General features: G+C 45.4%; 1 protein-coding gene across 1 annotated transcript in view; it reads right to left on the bottom strand.

Moving 5' to 3' along the window:
- The window catches only part of noc2l (NOC2-like nucleolar associated transcriptional repressor), a 31,794-nt gene that overhangs the window by 4,733 nt on the left and 11,090 nt on the right, over nucleotides 1-15,971 (bottom strand). Inside the window, exons 12-17 of the mRNA XM_020506271.2 lie at nucleotides 15,840-15,951; nucleotides 9,981-10,094; nucleotides 6,676-6,777; nucleotides 5,776-5,919; nucleotides 2,078-2,191; nucleotides 1,508-1,640 (exon numbers count right to left, since the gene is read on the bottom strand). Coding sequence (XP_020361860.1) covers nucleotides 1,508-1,640; nucleotides 2,078-2,191; nucleotides 5,776-5,919; nucleotides 6,676-6,777; nucleotides 9,981-10,094; nucleotides 15,840-15,951 — 719 coding nt within the window. The remainder of the gene's footprint in view (nucleotides 1-1,507; nucleotides 1,641-2,077; nucleotides 2,192-5,775; nucleotides 5,920-6,675; nucleotides 6,778-9,980; nucleotides 10,095-15,839; nucleotides 15,952-15,971) is intronic.

Genomic DNA, 15,971 nt, shown 5'->3' on the forward strand with positions numbered 1-15,971 from the left:
AGGGCTGGAGGGTGGGTTGGTTGGTTTGTGTGTGCGGAGGACATGCGGGGGCAGCCAGTTAAGCCCTGGGAGCTGGAGGGAAGCGGAGGGGGGAGTAGGGGAAGTACTGGGGAGCGGCCACCTCTGGCTGTTCCGGTGGGCTGGTTTGAATTAGGAACCCCCACCGGGATCCAAGCCTGTGCTTCCTGAGAGAGAGAGAGAGAGAGAGCGCAAGGGGACGTGCCGCCGGGGCGAGGTGGGCCCGCGGCTTGCCGGCAGCTGCCCGCCCATTTGCGGAAACTCTCCCTACAATGAGGACCAGATGAAAAGAAAATCCCCTACCGCCCCCTCACTCTCTCCTTCCGACCTCTAAGGTTGTCCAACTGTAAAGCTGTAAAAGAGGACTCCTGCCCTGCCCGTGTCCTGTGGATGACCCAGAGCAGAGGGCCAGACACACAGGGCTTAAAGGAAGACAGGAGTGACAGCTGCACTCAGCTGAGAGTGAGAAAGGGAGAGAGAAATATAGAAGGATAGAGGAGAGAGAGAAATATAGGAGAAAGAAATATAGGAGAGAGAGAGAGATAAGTAAACTGCATCTAATTGGATAGAGCATGTCATGCTGGGAGGGCAGCATGGCTACATTGAGGTCAGTTGTACATTCCCTCAGAATGAGCCATTGATTGGATCAGGATTCATGAACATCGACTTCAATACTGCTTATACTCAGAGTAGAGAAGTAACGTACTATCTCAAAAAGAGCGAGCCAAAAAATTCATGCCGGAAGGGATGAGGAGCTGTATCCTTGCCATATAGGCGCTTAATTGTGTACTACAGTGTGTGAGTGTGTGTTAGAGAGTGTGCTTCTGTGCTGTTGGCCAACAGTCTGTAGATCAGGGTTCCCTAACTGGTGGTTTTATGTGGTACCCAAGTTTTCTGAGCGATCAAAAAAAATGTAAACTTTATTTTATTTTATATTATTTATTGTTGGACATAAGACTGTAAAAAACCACCAGGAAATCAGCTCCAAGTTACTTGAATATAAAAAAAAATCTGTTCCTAAGTATTCCCACACATGATTGTATACAAATATAAGGAAGGTTTGAAATGATTTGGTTTTAAGTCAAAATGTATATATGTTAGGGCTTATTGCGGTTAATTTGCAGTATAAACATTATTTGTAATTATGTTCCGGCACATGGACCATCCGCTCAATAAATAAAAAAATCCCATGGCTGAATCTAGTTGACGATGCCTCCTGTAGATGGACTCTGTGCAACTCAATGCAGCCTCCTAATGGCCAAGACATGCATAGGACCCTCAAGCATGCGCATCATCAGGTGAGACACACTACTGGGAGGCTTTACTGGCCAGCTCTAACAGGAAATGTAGTGAGACAATGTGGCAACAGGAAACCAAAATGAGTGTTTCTTACTGGACAGGTCCAAGTCATCCCTCTTGGTTTTGAAATGTTATCCTTCCAATTGGTGTGTAATGAACAGGACCCAGCTGTGTATGTAAATGGGGTTACCTTTGACTTTGAGTCCTCCGTCGTCATCGGAGTCGCTGTCGGACTCAAAGAGATCCTTGAACTCCTTCTTGTCCACAGCCTTCTTCTCCTGAATTTTCCTACGTTTGATCTCAGGGAGGTCCAAGTCTTCCATCTTAAATGAGAGAGGAAATGTCAATATGCAGCTCCACTTCAAAATGTAGTGACATGGAAAACTTCTTGTCAAAAGAGGTGATTTGGGACCACATGACAATGAGACCATTGCTCAAGATCCAGATGATGCAGCAAAGTCACTTACAAAACACTTTAAACATTTAGGCCATATTTACTTCCTAAAAACCACTGGAAACTGGGAACCGTCCCCATTGAAAACAAATAAAAGGGTAAAATTCTTCAAAAATGTTTGCATACAACCTTGAACATTTCCACCAATTTCCCACTGACATCAATGCATTATCTTACTCAAACCTTCAAGTTACACGTATCATTTGTAAAAATAGGATGGGGACGTTTGTTGAATTTGGATGAATGTCCTGAAAATACTTTTATCTTAAAACAGTTGGTATGTGGGTGTGTGTGTCTGATAGTTACCCTCTCCTTCCCAGAGATCTCCAGCTGGATCTCCTTCTCCCTTAGCTTCTTCCACTGGCTGAAGTACCTGGTGAGGGGCGTCCCCTCCTCCTCAGTCTGCTTCTCCCACTTCGCCTGCACACACACACACACACACACACACACACACACGTTACATAGCCACTGTATTTGTGTATGTGTTGGGGCTGGGAATTGCCAGGGACCTCACGATACTTAGATGCCGATATGATGTATTGTGATTCGCACAATTCTATATGTATTGCGATTCGATACTGCGATTTTATTGCAATTTGATATTCCATGCATATTGATCACTATAGGTCTGCTGCAGAGAGCATGACAAAACACGGTTTGATCAGTCAAACCGTGCTTAAAACATGTTGACTCACTATTTAAAAAGATGGCAAACAAGCTATAGGATGAAAAATACAGGCTTTTTGGTGCAGGCACAGCAGACTAGCGCTAGCTAACACTACCTAGAAGAAACCTCACTCCCCACCCTTTTTTAATCGATACTTGGAGTTCAAGTATCAATATAATAAGGGAAGACGGGTTTTGAGCTACTACTGACGAGACGGATCTCAGTTTATTCCTTTCCGAGGCGTATCGACATTGATTTAATCTAAATGTCTGGGAATTGTAGTGTACTTTCACTTCAATTTATACTGAACAAAAATATAAAAACGCAACATGTAAAGTGTTGATCCCATGTTTCATGAAGTGAAATACAAGATCCCAGAAATGTTCAATATGCACAGAAAGCTTATTTCGCCACAATTTTTTAAAGATTTTTATTTAACCTTTATTTAACCAGGTAGGCTAGTTGAGAACAAGTTCTCATTTACAATTGCGACCAGGCCAAGATAAAGCAAAGCAGTTCGACACATACAACAACACAGAGTTACACATGGAGTAAACAAACATACAGTCAATAATACAGTAGAAAAAAAAGTCTATATACAGTGTGTGTAAATGAGGTGAGATAAGGGAGGTAAAAGGCAGAAAAAGGGCCATGGTGGTGACGTAAATGCAATATAGCAAGTAAAACACTGGAATGGTAGATTTGTAGTGGAAGAATGTGCAAAGTAGAAATAAAAATAATGGTGTGCAAAGGAGCAAGATAAATGAATACAGTAGGGAAATAGTTAGTTGTTTGGGCTAAATTATAGGTGGAAATTGTTGTGCACAAATTTGTTTACTTCCCTATTAGTGAGCATTTCTCCTTTGCCAAGATAATCCATCCACCTGACAGGTGTGGCATATCAACAAGCTGATTAAACAGCATGATCATTACACAGGTGCAGCTTGTGCTGGCGACAATAAAAGGCCACTAAAACACAGTTGTGTCACAACATAATGCCACAGATGTCTCAAGTTTAAGGATTGTGCTATTGGCAAGCCGACTACAGGAATGTCCATCAGAACTGATTCCAGAGAATTTAATGTTAATTTCCCATAAGCCGCCTCCAACGTCATTTTAGAGAATTTGACCGTACGTTCAACCGGCCTCACAACCACGTAACCACGCCCGCCCAGGACTTCCACATCCGGCTTCTTCACCTGCAAGATCGTCTGAGACCAGCTGATGAAACTGTGGGTTTGCACAATCAAAGAATTCCTGCACAAACTGTCAGAAATTGCCTCAGGGAAGCTCGCCTGCGTGCTCGTCATCCTCACCAGGGTCTTGACCGAATTGCAGTTCGGCAAATGCCGAATGGCATGCTGGAGAAGTGTGCTCTTCACGGATGAATCTCAGTTTTAACTGTACCGGGCAGATGTCAGACAGCGTGTATTGTGTCGTGTGGGCGAGCGGTTTGCTGATGTCAATGTTGTGAACAGAATGCCCCATGGTGGCAGTGGGGTTATAGTATGGGCAGGCATAAGCTACAGACAACGAACACAATTGCATTTTATGTATGGAAATTTGAATGCATAGAGATACCGGGATGAGATCGAGGCCCATAGTCGTGCCATTCATCCGCCGCCATCACCTCATCTTTCAGCATGATAATGTACGGCCCAACAGCCTGATCAACTCTATGCGAAGGATGTGTCGTGCTGCATGAGGCAAATGGTGGTCAGAGCGACAGAGAGAGAAGAGAAGCTGAAAGAGGAGACTGGAGAATCTACGCCAGCCCTTCCCCTAAAGGTCTTTGCGGATGGTATTGATCAGGCCAAATAGGATTATCTGATCTCCAAATCCAATAGAGCGTATAGACCGCAGCTTCCTTCGTCGGTTAGCTAAACCTATTTACGACAATTTGCAGTGGCGGTTATTAGGCTGGGCCCCAGCACCAAGAGGACAGGACGTGAACAGAAAGACCCAGTGCTTTTGTAAACACTTCAAACCCAGACAAAACAATGCTATGGGATTAGGGTTGAGTATTTGGCACAGCTGCTTCCTCACACCTAGCCTACCTACTCTAGATGATGGCAAAAAACTGGAAAAAGCAACAAAAAAAAGCATAGGCCTACCAAGAAAAAAAGATCTTCAAGCTTCAGTTGAGGACCATTGAAATGCGATCTGTGTTTGGGTGTCTGGGGCCCACTACAGCCGGAACAGGGGCTGGCCTCTACCCTGGCATTGTTGCCGTGCAGCATGGGGACGGATGCCATGGCGAAAGGCTCCTCTGGGCTGGGAGCCGTGGCGACAGGCGCTGCCTCCGGTGCCACGCTGTCCGTCTCTCAGTCTCTGGCAGCGTGCGTACACATACACACACGTCTCCCAGGCTAAATTACACACAGCGACATCCCCTCTTTCATTTCACTCTTAAATCTTTAGCACGTGTGCAAGGCACTCAGCCAGGATCGGAGGCGCAATCCAGCCTGGGAAGGGTGTGTGCTTGGTGGGGCAAGGTGGAGTGCATACGGTGAGACGAAAACTCACACAGGAATAGGGATTTCCGCCCCACACACACCTCCAATAATGTCCCCTCATTAAGGCTGTGAGGCTGGTTCAAACCTATAAAGGAGGGTCTAATGACCACAGCGCTGTCCTTTAACTAGCGTCACAGTGTTCGCCTAGGGATGTCTCCTCCCGCATCCCTCCCTCTACCTCGGCTTCCTACTCAGGTTTCACTGCAGCAGCCGCTAAGTGTGTGTAGCCTAGGCTCTTATCTCCCCACTGTCTGTGTGTGTGTGTGTGTGTGTGTGTGTGTGTAAAAGACACAGCCAGAGGAGAGGTCAGGGGGTTAAGGGTCAGGGGGCACATGATGGTTAAACGCTCTAGGCTGGTGGAGACCTTCACAGGCACTTCCTACGGGAGCTCGCCCAGGATTGGTGTATGCATGTGTTTTTTTGGAAGGGGGTATACAGGGGGTTAAGAGGAGGTGGGACTGCTCCAGGCAGCTCCCCAGTAGACCGGTGTGTGTGTGTGTAAAAAACAATAAGTTGGAATCCAACAACCAACGCAACTCAATAATCAACTGTTGATGAACCATCACATAATTGAAGAAGTTCAGCTTGCTGGCTGCTGAAAATCTCAATTTAATCATGAAACCTTATGTACGTACTGGGTGAATGTCTATATATTTGAGGAAGCAGAGGCACTGATGGGAAAGAGGTGTGTGTGTGTGCGTGCGCGCCCGCGAGCACATTGAAGAGGTGAAATGAGGGCTCTGGAACAGCAGCCCAGAAGGCCGGGCACAGACAGGCTCAGTTGCTCATGGGCAGGCACACACACACACAGCCAAACTTACCACGGCGGCCGCGTCGGCCACTCCAAAGGCGGCCCTCTGTCTCCGGGCTGTGATGTGGCCGCTGTTCTCCTGTACCTTCTCCAGCAGCTGGCGGATCTGCTTGCAGTAATTGGCCACTTTGCATTCCTTCAGGAACGCTTTCAGCTGTGGAGCAGCAGAGGAGGTAGAAAGGAAGGGGGGGGGAGCGGTATATAATCACCTAGTCTGGTGCTTGTCTTTCCCCTCTGGACCGTCACTACTTTATGCCCAGCGCGTGTGTTTGTGTGTGTGGCAACAGTAAAAACTGACTGGAGTAGAAGAGGAAAAGTCATGCGGTTTGCTTTGTTGAGGGCAGACTATTGCTTCCTTGGTCTTTCGGCATAGCTTGTAGAGGAGCTCGCCTCCCACCCACCCACTGCTGGCTGTCTCTGACAGGAAGTGTGCTCAGTGGTTGGTCACAGGGCCGTAAAAACAACGGCAAGCCGGTGGAACCATTAAAGGTCAGCACAGACACACTTTACTCTTCAACCCCCTCTGTCTCGCCCTCTTTTTCCATCTGGCCTACTCACTATAAGACCAAGTCAAGTTTCTTGCCGCCTTGTGTTTGCTGTAGAGAAAGGCTAGCAGCTAAGATTTAAATATTTTTTTACTTGATAGTCAACAACACCTACAAATATTTGAGTTAGTATGTTGAATAGCTGACAATTTACCAAATGTGTAGAATAAAATGTCCACATGTTGACGTCCGAAAATCTGAATCAGTCGCTGATCAGGAGAAGAAAATCTAAACTTGTTTTTGCTTCCAGGGCCAGTTGCTTATCCCTGGCTTAGGGTATGGACATTATGCCATTGCATCAACTGGTGAAGTGGTTCTATTAGCTGACTAGGGGTGGAGAGAAGAGGAGAAGGAGCTGGTATTACCTGGATGATGGTGGGCAGGGCCAGCTCTGGGAAGCCGATGGAGCAGGCCTGAGAGTGGAAGTACTCCAGGATCAGGTCATACACCTGCTCTATCAGCCCATCCTGAAACAACACAAAAATATACAAATCAGAAAAGAAAAACCGAAGGGACCACACACACAAATGTGATACTCATTAACATTCAAGAGGCTTGTTGGGAGAAAGGAGGGGAGTTGATCTGTGAGAAGACATGTGCAAACATCGAGCTAGATTACAGGGACACCTCAGCGCACTAACGCCACTCCTCAGGTTAAGTCTCAAACACACACTTTACAGATCGCAGCTATTTATGTGAGTACAGCCGTCAGTACAGACTGGATTTACCTGACGGATCCGATTATCTCTAAGTGGTCACCTGCTGTCTGCCACCTGATGCTGCATTCCCAATGGTTCTGTGTAACCCCAGTGGACACTCCACTGGCCACACACCCACACTTAACCCCCTAAACGATTTGGCATGGGTCCGCCAACACGGCAGCAATAACATGGAATGCTACAGAAGCAAAGCAAAAAAGGATATGAGACCCATTTCAGTTCTATTATAGTACTAATTTCTGTACTGTAGGTCACATACAGCCTACTGTAGTCAGACACTCTACTTGGTCTAATGGTCAGACAGGTGTTAATTTAGCCATGTCTGGCAGTAGCAAGGGTGAGTCACCAGGCACCGACTGCACGGTAGAAGCAATTGATGGAGCTGGTGGCGTTGGTTGCCCCCGGCAACAGCACTGAAAGCCAGTCCTGACCAGCGGAGTGCAAGGGATAATCCCAGAGGGCCGTGTGACAATCCTCTTGGCTTGGTCAGAGCCCCTTACGTCGGATTTTGCCGCTGCCCTCAATCCCCTTATGCACACACGGTGGGTAACACTGTGTGTCAGGGAGGAGTGTGAAAACACATTAACTAGTAGGGCCTAGACATGGAGTTGATCGGCTGCTCTTGTTGCCACGCGTTAGAATGCCATCATTATTCTATTACAGTGACACAGACAACAGGTTGAGTAGTGCGCCGTAATCTAATCTGGCATGTTTCCAAATACATTTGTTTTATTTGAGGGAGGGTGGAATTAAGGGGAATTGCATAATGGCCGTAATACTAAATAAATTCTTACTGATTAGGCCTAGGACTTACAACCAAGACAGCAAAGATGTGAAACTAAATGTGCTGATGCAGGACAACAAGACACACTTTCACAGTTCTCCTGCAGATTGATCTTTGGAGGACATGCTACTTTCAACCTGTAGACTTAGGCCCGTCCTACAATAGACATCCTAAGCTAGTCACACATGTTCTCTAAACACCCGAAAATAGCTAGGGCTAAGAGATATTCATGACCTCTCTGACCTCCAGCAATCCTTATACTAAAGGTGCCAAGCCACACCATTGTAGGCGCTTCCACAATCTCGGCAACCATTGGAAAACAGGTGCATCACCATTAAGCTTTCCAAAACAAGTCACAGAAATAACCCAGTTAAAGGAGAGGTGCACAAACAATACACATGTCTAATTAGTGGTAGCCTAACCGAAGTCTTCATTGAGATGATTAAAGTATCAAGACGTAAAGTGGCATGAGAAGATACGAAATTGACCACTAGGTGCTCGAGGACAGAACTAGACTTACCCGTTAAAAACTAACAATACCATATGAATCTCGTAATAGAATTCAAAAGGTCTTGACCCTATCACTTTCCATACATGTTTGCCCATGTAAGAAGTGGTCAGAACGTTAATTTCTGGACCGGAATGACAAAACATTTAGGAGATAGAGGTGCTCTACATTTACCTATTTTCTACACCCCACCCTACCATAAAGCATCCATGTCTTCATCACTAGAAAATATGTTGAATTTGACATAATCTAAAAGCGTAAAACAGTTGCCAAATGTATTTATTTTTCCTGAAAAAGTTTTTTATTTTATTTTATATAAAAATGTAATTTTTTAAAACTTTAATGTCAATTACCTAAAAACTGCTCTTGAAAACAGAGTGGGTGTCATTTCAATCATAGACATAAAATTAATAGATGTGACCCATGCCTTCAGACCACTGAAATGTTGATGGTACACCATTTCAATTGAAATGTTTACTTCTAATTATTACCACAAAGGGTCCACCCACCGCAAAACGTCAACTTAAAATGGTCATGTCTGTTCTATTATCTATAACTATGATTTCAATAGGTTTCATATGGAGTCTTGACAGTATCATTTAAAACAGATATTCCCATTCAAGCCAAAATTCTCTGATGTGTGGACCTTCAACCAACTTTGTGGTACCACGCTGAAATAGAAAATATATTACTCCCATTTTAGTACATTTATCAGCCAAAACATGACACCCACCCTGTATTCCAGAGCACCGATGTAGGGCACAACACAAAAGCCTTAGATGATGTAAAACAGGTTTTAAGCTACAACATACAGTGCATTCAGAAAGTATTCAGGCCCCTTGACCTTTTCCACATTTTGTTACGTTACAGCCTTGTTCTAAAATTTATTAAATTGTATTCAACTGTTTTTCGCTTTGTCATTATGGGGTATTGTGTGTAGATTTGAGGAAGAAAAACATAATCCATTTCAGAGTAATGCTGTAAAGTAACAAAATGTGGAGGTCAAGGGGTCTGAATACTTTCCGAATGCACTGTATTTGAAATTAAGATTTTTTCATTTACACGTTTTTAGAGAATTGACATTCAAGGTTTAAAAAAGACAATTTATATAAATTCTCTAGAAATATTCAAATAGTTTGACAATGCTGTTAGTAACCTTTTAAAATTCTATCAATCACAACCGATGATCTTTTCCAGTGATAAAGACCATGCATGTCTCATGGTATGGTGTGGTATGTAAAACGGGTTAACTTTTAGCACCTTAATCTCTTGAATGTTTGGGCATTCAGGTCCAAAAAGTCACTTTGAGCAGTTGTAGAAATGAGTAAATATGTAAGGTTTTGTTCAAATCAAAAGAGGTGCTATCAAAAAGTGATTGAATTCAAATGGATTTACCCAGTTCTAAGGCTACTCCTGCCACAAATAATACATGCTAACTAAGCTAGCAGTACTCCCCCCAGTCTAAGTCTTCTCCTGTGGCAGACAAGCCTAGTTAGCTGGCATGCTAAGCTAGCAGTACTCCCCCCAGTCTAAGTCTTCTCCTGTGGCAGACAAGCCTAGTTAGCTGGCATGCTAAGCTAGCAGTACTCCCCCCAGTCTAAGTCTTCTCCTGTGGCAGACAAGCCTAGTTAGCTGGCATGCTAAGCTAGCAGTACTCACCCTGTAGGCCTTCTCCTGCATGTTGGTGTTGCTGAGCTTCAGGATAACATCAAATTTGATGGGCTTCACACTCATCCGGCCAGGCTTCTTGTTGAAGTCCACCTGATGAATGATCTAAACAACAAGCAATGAACACAAAATGAGTGCGTTCAGAAATCATGCAACATTTGCAAAGACATAACACAGATTACACAACGTGAAAACAAAACAGCGACAGTGCCCTCAAACACACAAGCCAGACCTCCACATCATTTGGTTATCATTCCATGGCTTGTCTCATGGAAAATCACTAAGACTCCTGACAATAGACACTCGTAAATGTTCAACGTAAAGATACAGCCAAAGTAAAGCTTAAAAAGGCATAGTATGTAAGTGTACATTTGTGTTTTTACCTATATTTTGTACATCTCACTGTGTGTTTAGGTGCGATAGATAGGCCTAGCCCTGTATATTATCTTGTGTTTTTACGTATTGCTGTGTGTGTGCGTGTGTGTGAGGTCGTTGGTACCAGGCGAGTGGAGCGCTCTTGGCCCAGTCTGTCTGTACAAACATCGGATGTGGTGGCGGTCTGCGGGGGAGCCAGGGGGGAAGTGGGAAGGCATGGATCAGCCCTGATACAGAGGGAGCCACTGGAGCAGGAAGCACCAAATCATATATACCACCCCCCTTGGAGAGACGCACGCACACACGCACGAGTATGTGTGGTGTGTATGGACGTGTGTGTAGTCTGTGTTATTGTATATGGTGTGTGCGCGCATCTTAGTGAGTGTTGACCTCCTGCAGTAAGCTAGCATGAGAACGGCAGTAAGGAGGCAACAGCTTGTCTGTCCTTGTGGGGGGGGTCACCGTGATGGTCTGGAGTGCGTACACGTGTGTGCAGTCTGACCAGAGCGATAAAGACATGGCTGTGGTTTACGCTCTGCTCCTAAAGCGCTCTGCAGACCACATCCTTTCTGCCTATGGCGCAGCCGTCCACCCCACAGCAGACACAAACGGAGGAGCATAACGTGGTTGGGTCTGCTGCTCCAATTAAAACCATAGCAGCGAGCACATCAGCCTCGCTTTTCTCTAACGAGGGGAACAGTAAAAGAGAAGACAGGAAATGGAGTGTGTCACAAATAAACACTGTGTGCTGCTAGGGGGTCTTGGAGTGTGTGTGTGTGTGCTGGGGTGGGGGGGTGGACGGCTGCGCTATAGGCAGAAAGGATGTGGTCTGCAGAGCGCTTTAGGAGCAGAGCGTAAACCACAGCCTTGTCTTCATCGCTCTGGTCAAACCGTCCACACAACACGGTGACCACTCCCACAAGGCCAAGCTGTCGCTTCCATACTGCCGTTCTCATGCTAGCTTACCACTAGTGGTGCACGAGTACCGGATATTTTGACCCTTGCTCGACTCCCAAAACAAGCTGAAACGGATGCGCGCACACACAAACACACCACCTCATTATAAAAGACTACATTTGCATTCTAGAGGATTGACAGGAGCTTGACGCTGCCCATTTGCCTATAAAAAGCCTACTTTGTTTGAATGTAGAAGGTGATGTGTAGGAACTAGAATATTTCCGCTGTGTGCAGCCTTGACGGATCCCATGGGATGATGCGGCACACTCCATGCTGATAAGCCCATTCCTTGCCATGTTATAGCCCTATTCGGACGGGTATTACTAGAGACGTTGGTTGTTATTATTATCCAGGCATGTGTTATTCCAGAGGACGAGTCACATAGGATTCGTTTTTCTAAAACGGTAATTCCACATTTTTCCCAAATTGAATCGCTTCTTATGTAGGCGTGAAGATATTTCAACGTCGTGTCTAGACCATAATAGGCCACACACTGATAACTTGTGCTTGCCTGCCAAATGTATAGGGCTCCCCATAATATTTAAATTGATGAAGTGCGATCACAATCATTATTTTAGCGATCCATCCATGGAAGACGTCCTTCCTAATAACAATGCCCCACATCCTGCCGATTTGAGCTGCTGAACCGTACTTGCACTTGGCTATTTATGGATGAGAAAGTAAACCTGCCATTTTTCTAAAAGTTCAGCGGGGATGCTGCTTAGCGATCTATTGCCTAGCACAGGGCTCTCCAACCCTGTTCGTAGAGAGGTACCAGTCTATGTTTTCATGAAATACTTTTTATTGCACATTTAGGCCTAATTAAACTGATGCATTTGGCAATGTTGGGGCGGCAGGGTAGCCTAGTGGTTAGAGCATTGGACTAGTAACCGGAAGGTTGCAAGTTCAAACCCCCGAGCTGACAAGGTACAAATCTGTCGTTCTTCCCCTGAACAGGCAGTTAACCCACTGTTCCTAGGTCGTCATTGAAAATAAGAATCTGTTCTTAACTGACTTGCCTAGTTAAATAAAATAAAGTTCAACTTCAATTTTTAATATCCACGTTAGGTGAATTTAAGAGGCATTGCTAGATACAGATTACCAAGATGTGCGCTGTTTTGACCATCTCTCTGCCTCCCCCACTGCTCTCTCTCTTCTCTATAAAAACACTAGTGTGCGTTTGGTCTTCGGTCTGTTGCTTGTAGAACTGCTCAGCCTACACATTGACTACCTCTGCTTTAGTGAACTTGTGCGAGACATTGCGAAATACAGCATTGCAATAGCCTAGGTCTTTCGATTACCGATGCACAGGTCTGACGGTCTGCCGGATGTCTGACATGCCTTGCTGTGCCCCTCCAGCTCTTGCTAGCTGGCTCTTTCTTGGTTGAGAAAGATGCAAGAGTGTGTCCTCGAAGTAGACTACGGACATCCGTTTACTCCGTTGCAAAAATACTGAATCTTAGGAGTCGATTCCTAGTGGGATCGAAGCTTGACACAGAAATGAGAGTCAACGGGCAAGGAATCTATTATTTTGGAGTTGACTCCCCACCACAGGAGGCTAACACCCACTGACTGACAGACAGCGGATTTTTGGATTCGATTCTAGAGATCAGGGGTTGGAACCTGTTCAGAGAACAGAACCAAAACCTTTTTCAAAGCTAGTTAGGAATACTATAGTTACCACATTTCACATTGGATTTATTAACTACAAAAAAAGATAAGACGTGTTTTTAATTCTGGTGTCACTCTGCACACACAAGCTTGTTAGCTAGCTAGCTTCTTTGGTCCAATGTTAAGTCAACTATGAAGTTCAAAAACATTCAAAGTTCCTCCATAGAAGCAGCTCCTCTACTAGGTATAATTCTGTGGGCCTAATTCAGATAATGCATGTCATCACAAGACGCCCAACACGTCAAGGCAAACCTCCTCCGCCCGCTCTCGTGCCAGACACTTGTCTTGCCATCACGCATGTAAACAACTCACTGAGCTATAACAAGTACTCTCACGGGGCTACTTAGCTAGCTAGATGGGGGTGGCGCAAAGGGAATTTGACCCAGTCCCTGACAAACGGACAACCCGAACATCACATAGCGTATCACTACTTTGTAAATGGCCAGGTTTGTTTTGTCCCAGAGTTTGAGGAACACCTTTTGCAAAGAGCAAATATAACGCACCAGTTTTCACAGGCTTCACTAAAGGGCTGTAAACGTTACCAGAGTTGAACCTTTGTAGCACGGCACTTGCTTTACATTTGGCCGTACCATCTAATGATGGGGGGGGGGGAATAAGGTTTTATCGATCGTTACATATCTGGATACTATTTTTGACGAGGTATCATTTTGAGATATCACATTATTTTGCACTAGTTGGTTGTACCTGCAACAAAACCCCAGTATTTCTCCTTCATAGCTTGTTCTCCAGCTTATTTTAAAGTAGGGAGCCAATTTGTTTTCAGCACCTTAATTTCCATGACTGATGAAAGCTTGTTTTCTTATGCTCTCCCTTGTCTGCTGCAGAGGGACATCTTGTGAGCAACATATTTTGGACTTCGAATTGCAATAAAAATCACAGTATCGAATCGCAATACATATCGGCACCTAAGTAGTGTTAATATCGTATCGCGAGGCCTCTGGCAATTCCCATCCCTAATTCCCATCCCATTGTTTGTCACAACATCCAACTATGACACTTCACTTAACAGTACACTCAGTGGCCAGTTAATTAGGTGCACCATTCACCCCATTCACTCATATAGACAGTGAGTCAAGTGGCCGTGGCTTGCCATATAAAATCAGTCAGGGGCATTCAGTTACAGTTTGATTGAACGTTAAAATGGGCAAAACGAGTGACCGAAGCGTGGTTTGATAGTCAGTGCCAGGTGCACCGGTTCCAGCATCTTAGAAACGGACGGTCTCCAGAAATGACAGTGTCTAGGGTTTACCGAGAAGGACGCGACAAAGAAAAACATCCAGTCAGCGGCAGTCCTGTGGGAGAAAACAGCTTGTTGATGAGAGGTCAAAGGAGAATGGCAAGAATCGCGCAAGCTAACAGGCGGGCCCACAAACAGGCAAATAAGAGCCCAGTCCACGTCGATCTCTGGGTGTCGATCCTTGTCACGGATGGGCTATTGCAGCAGACGACCACACCGGGTTCCACTCCCATCAGCTAAAAACAAGAGGAAACGGCTCCAGTGGGCACGCAGTCATCAACACTGGACAACTGAGGAGTGGAAAAACATTGCCTGGAACATGACAGCGAGTTCAGTTTACTTGAGAGGCCTGGTCAGTCCCCAGACCTCAACCCTATAGAGCATCTTCGGGATGAGATGGAATGGGCTGTTCGCAGCGCGAACGTACTGTTCAATTGCCGGCTAATGGAAACTCTGACAAACACGCACACCACACGCGCCAAACTGAAAACGTTGACAGTTTGGGACCTGCCCTAATAACAAAGGTGTCTAACATTTGACATTTACATTGTAGTCATTTAGCAGACGCTCTTCTCCAGAGCGAGTTACAGCTACTACATTCATTTAAAGATAGCTAGGTGAGACAACCACGTATCACATAGTAAGTCCACTTTCCCTCAATAAAGAAGCTATCAGCAAAGTCTGCTAGTAGGAAGAGACTAGTGCAGGGGTTAAGGTTGATGTCACAAACCACTCACATTTACTTCCACCCCCTCATCTTTCAGAACCTACTTCGTGTTTAGCTGTTGAGACCTAGACTGTTTTCCACTGACACCTTACAAAATATTACAATGGAAACCACATTGTGTTTCCATTGGGTCTGTCGCCCAATGCTGTCCTCTCACCGTATTGCTCACATCTATTCAACCTTTTCTGATCTAGGCCACACAAGTGCTTACGGCAGGGGTGGCCAACCCTCATCCTAGTGAGCTACTGAGAATGCATGCCGACCCTGTTATCGGACTCAGCTGATCAAGGTCCTGGTTAGCGATGAACTAGTTCAGGCCTCTCCAACCTTGTTCCTGCAGAGCTACCCTCGTGTAGAGGGGCGGCAGGGTAGCCTAGTGGTTAGAGCGTTGGACTAGTAACCGGAAGGTTGCAAGTTCAAACCCCAGAGCTCCCTGAACAGGACCCACTGTTCCTAGGCAGTCATTGAAAATAAGAATTTGTTCTTAACTGACTTGCCTAGTTAAATAAAGAAAACAGAAAAAAACGTAGGTTTTCACTCCAACCCCAGGTGTAACTAACCCCGTTATCAACCAGCTGATTATTACAATCAGGTGCTAGATTAGGGTTGGAGTGAAAACCTACAGGACAGTAGCTCTCCAGTAGCTAAATGAGCTACAGTAGCTAATTGAGCTACAGTAGGGTGTGGAGACAAATAGCAGGAGTGCTGATCTATGATCAGGTCCTGCTGTCTTATTCATTATCAAGTTAAAAAAAGAAGAAGACCTAACTGATCCCAGATCAGAAGACTTTGTAAATATTGGCCCATGAGGGTTTGCTCTGGGAGGAGATGAGCACCTCTGGCAGGGGGTAAGGGGTCTTACCTCCAGTAGGAAGGGCAGAACGGGCACAAAGGTGTGGGTGCTGCCAGAGAGGAGGGTGAGGGCTCGCACACAGTGGATCCTCAAAGGGTAGTAGCGGGAAGTGGGTACCAACCTGCACAGTAAGACAGATAG

Source organism: Oncorhynchus kisutch, linkage group LG17 (genome assembly GCF_002021735.2).
Source record: "Oncorhynchus kisutch isolate 150728-3 linkage group LG17, Okis_V2, whole genome shotgun sequence".
Taxonomy (NCBI): Eukaryota; Metazoa; Chordata; class Actinopteri; order Salmoniformes; family Salmonidae; genus Oncorhynchus; species Oncorhynchus kisutch.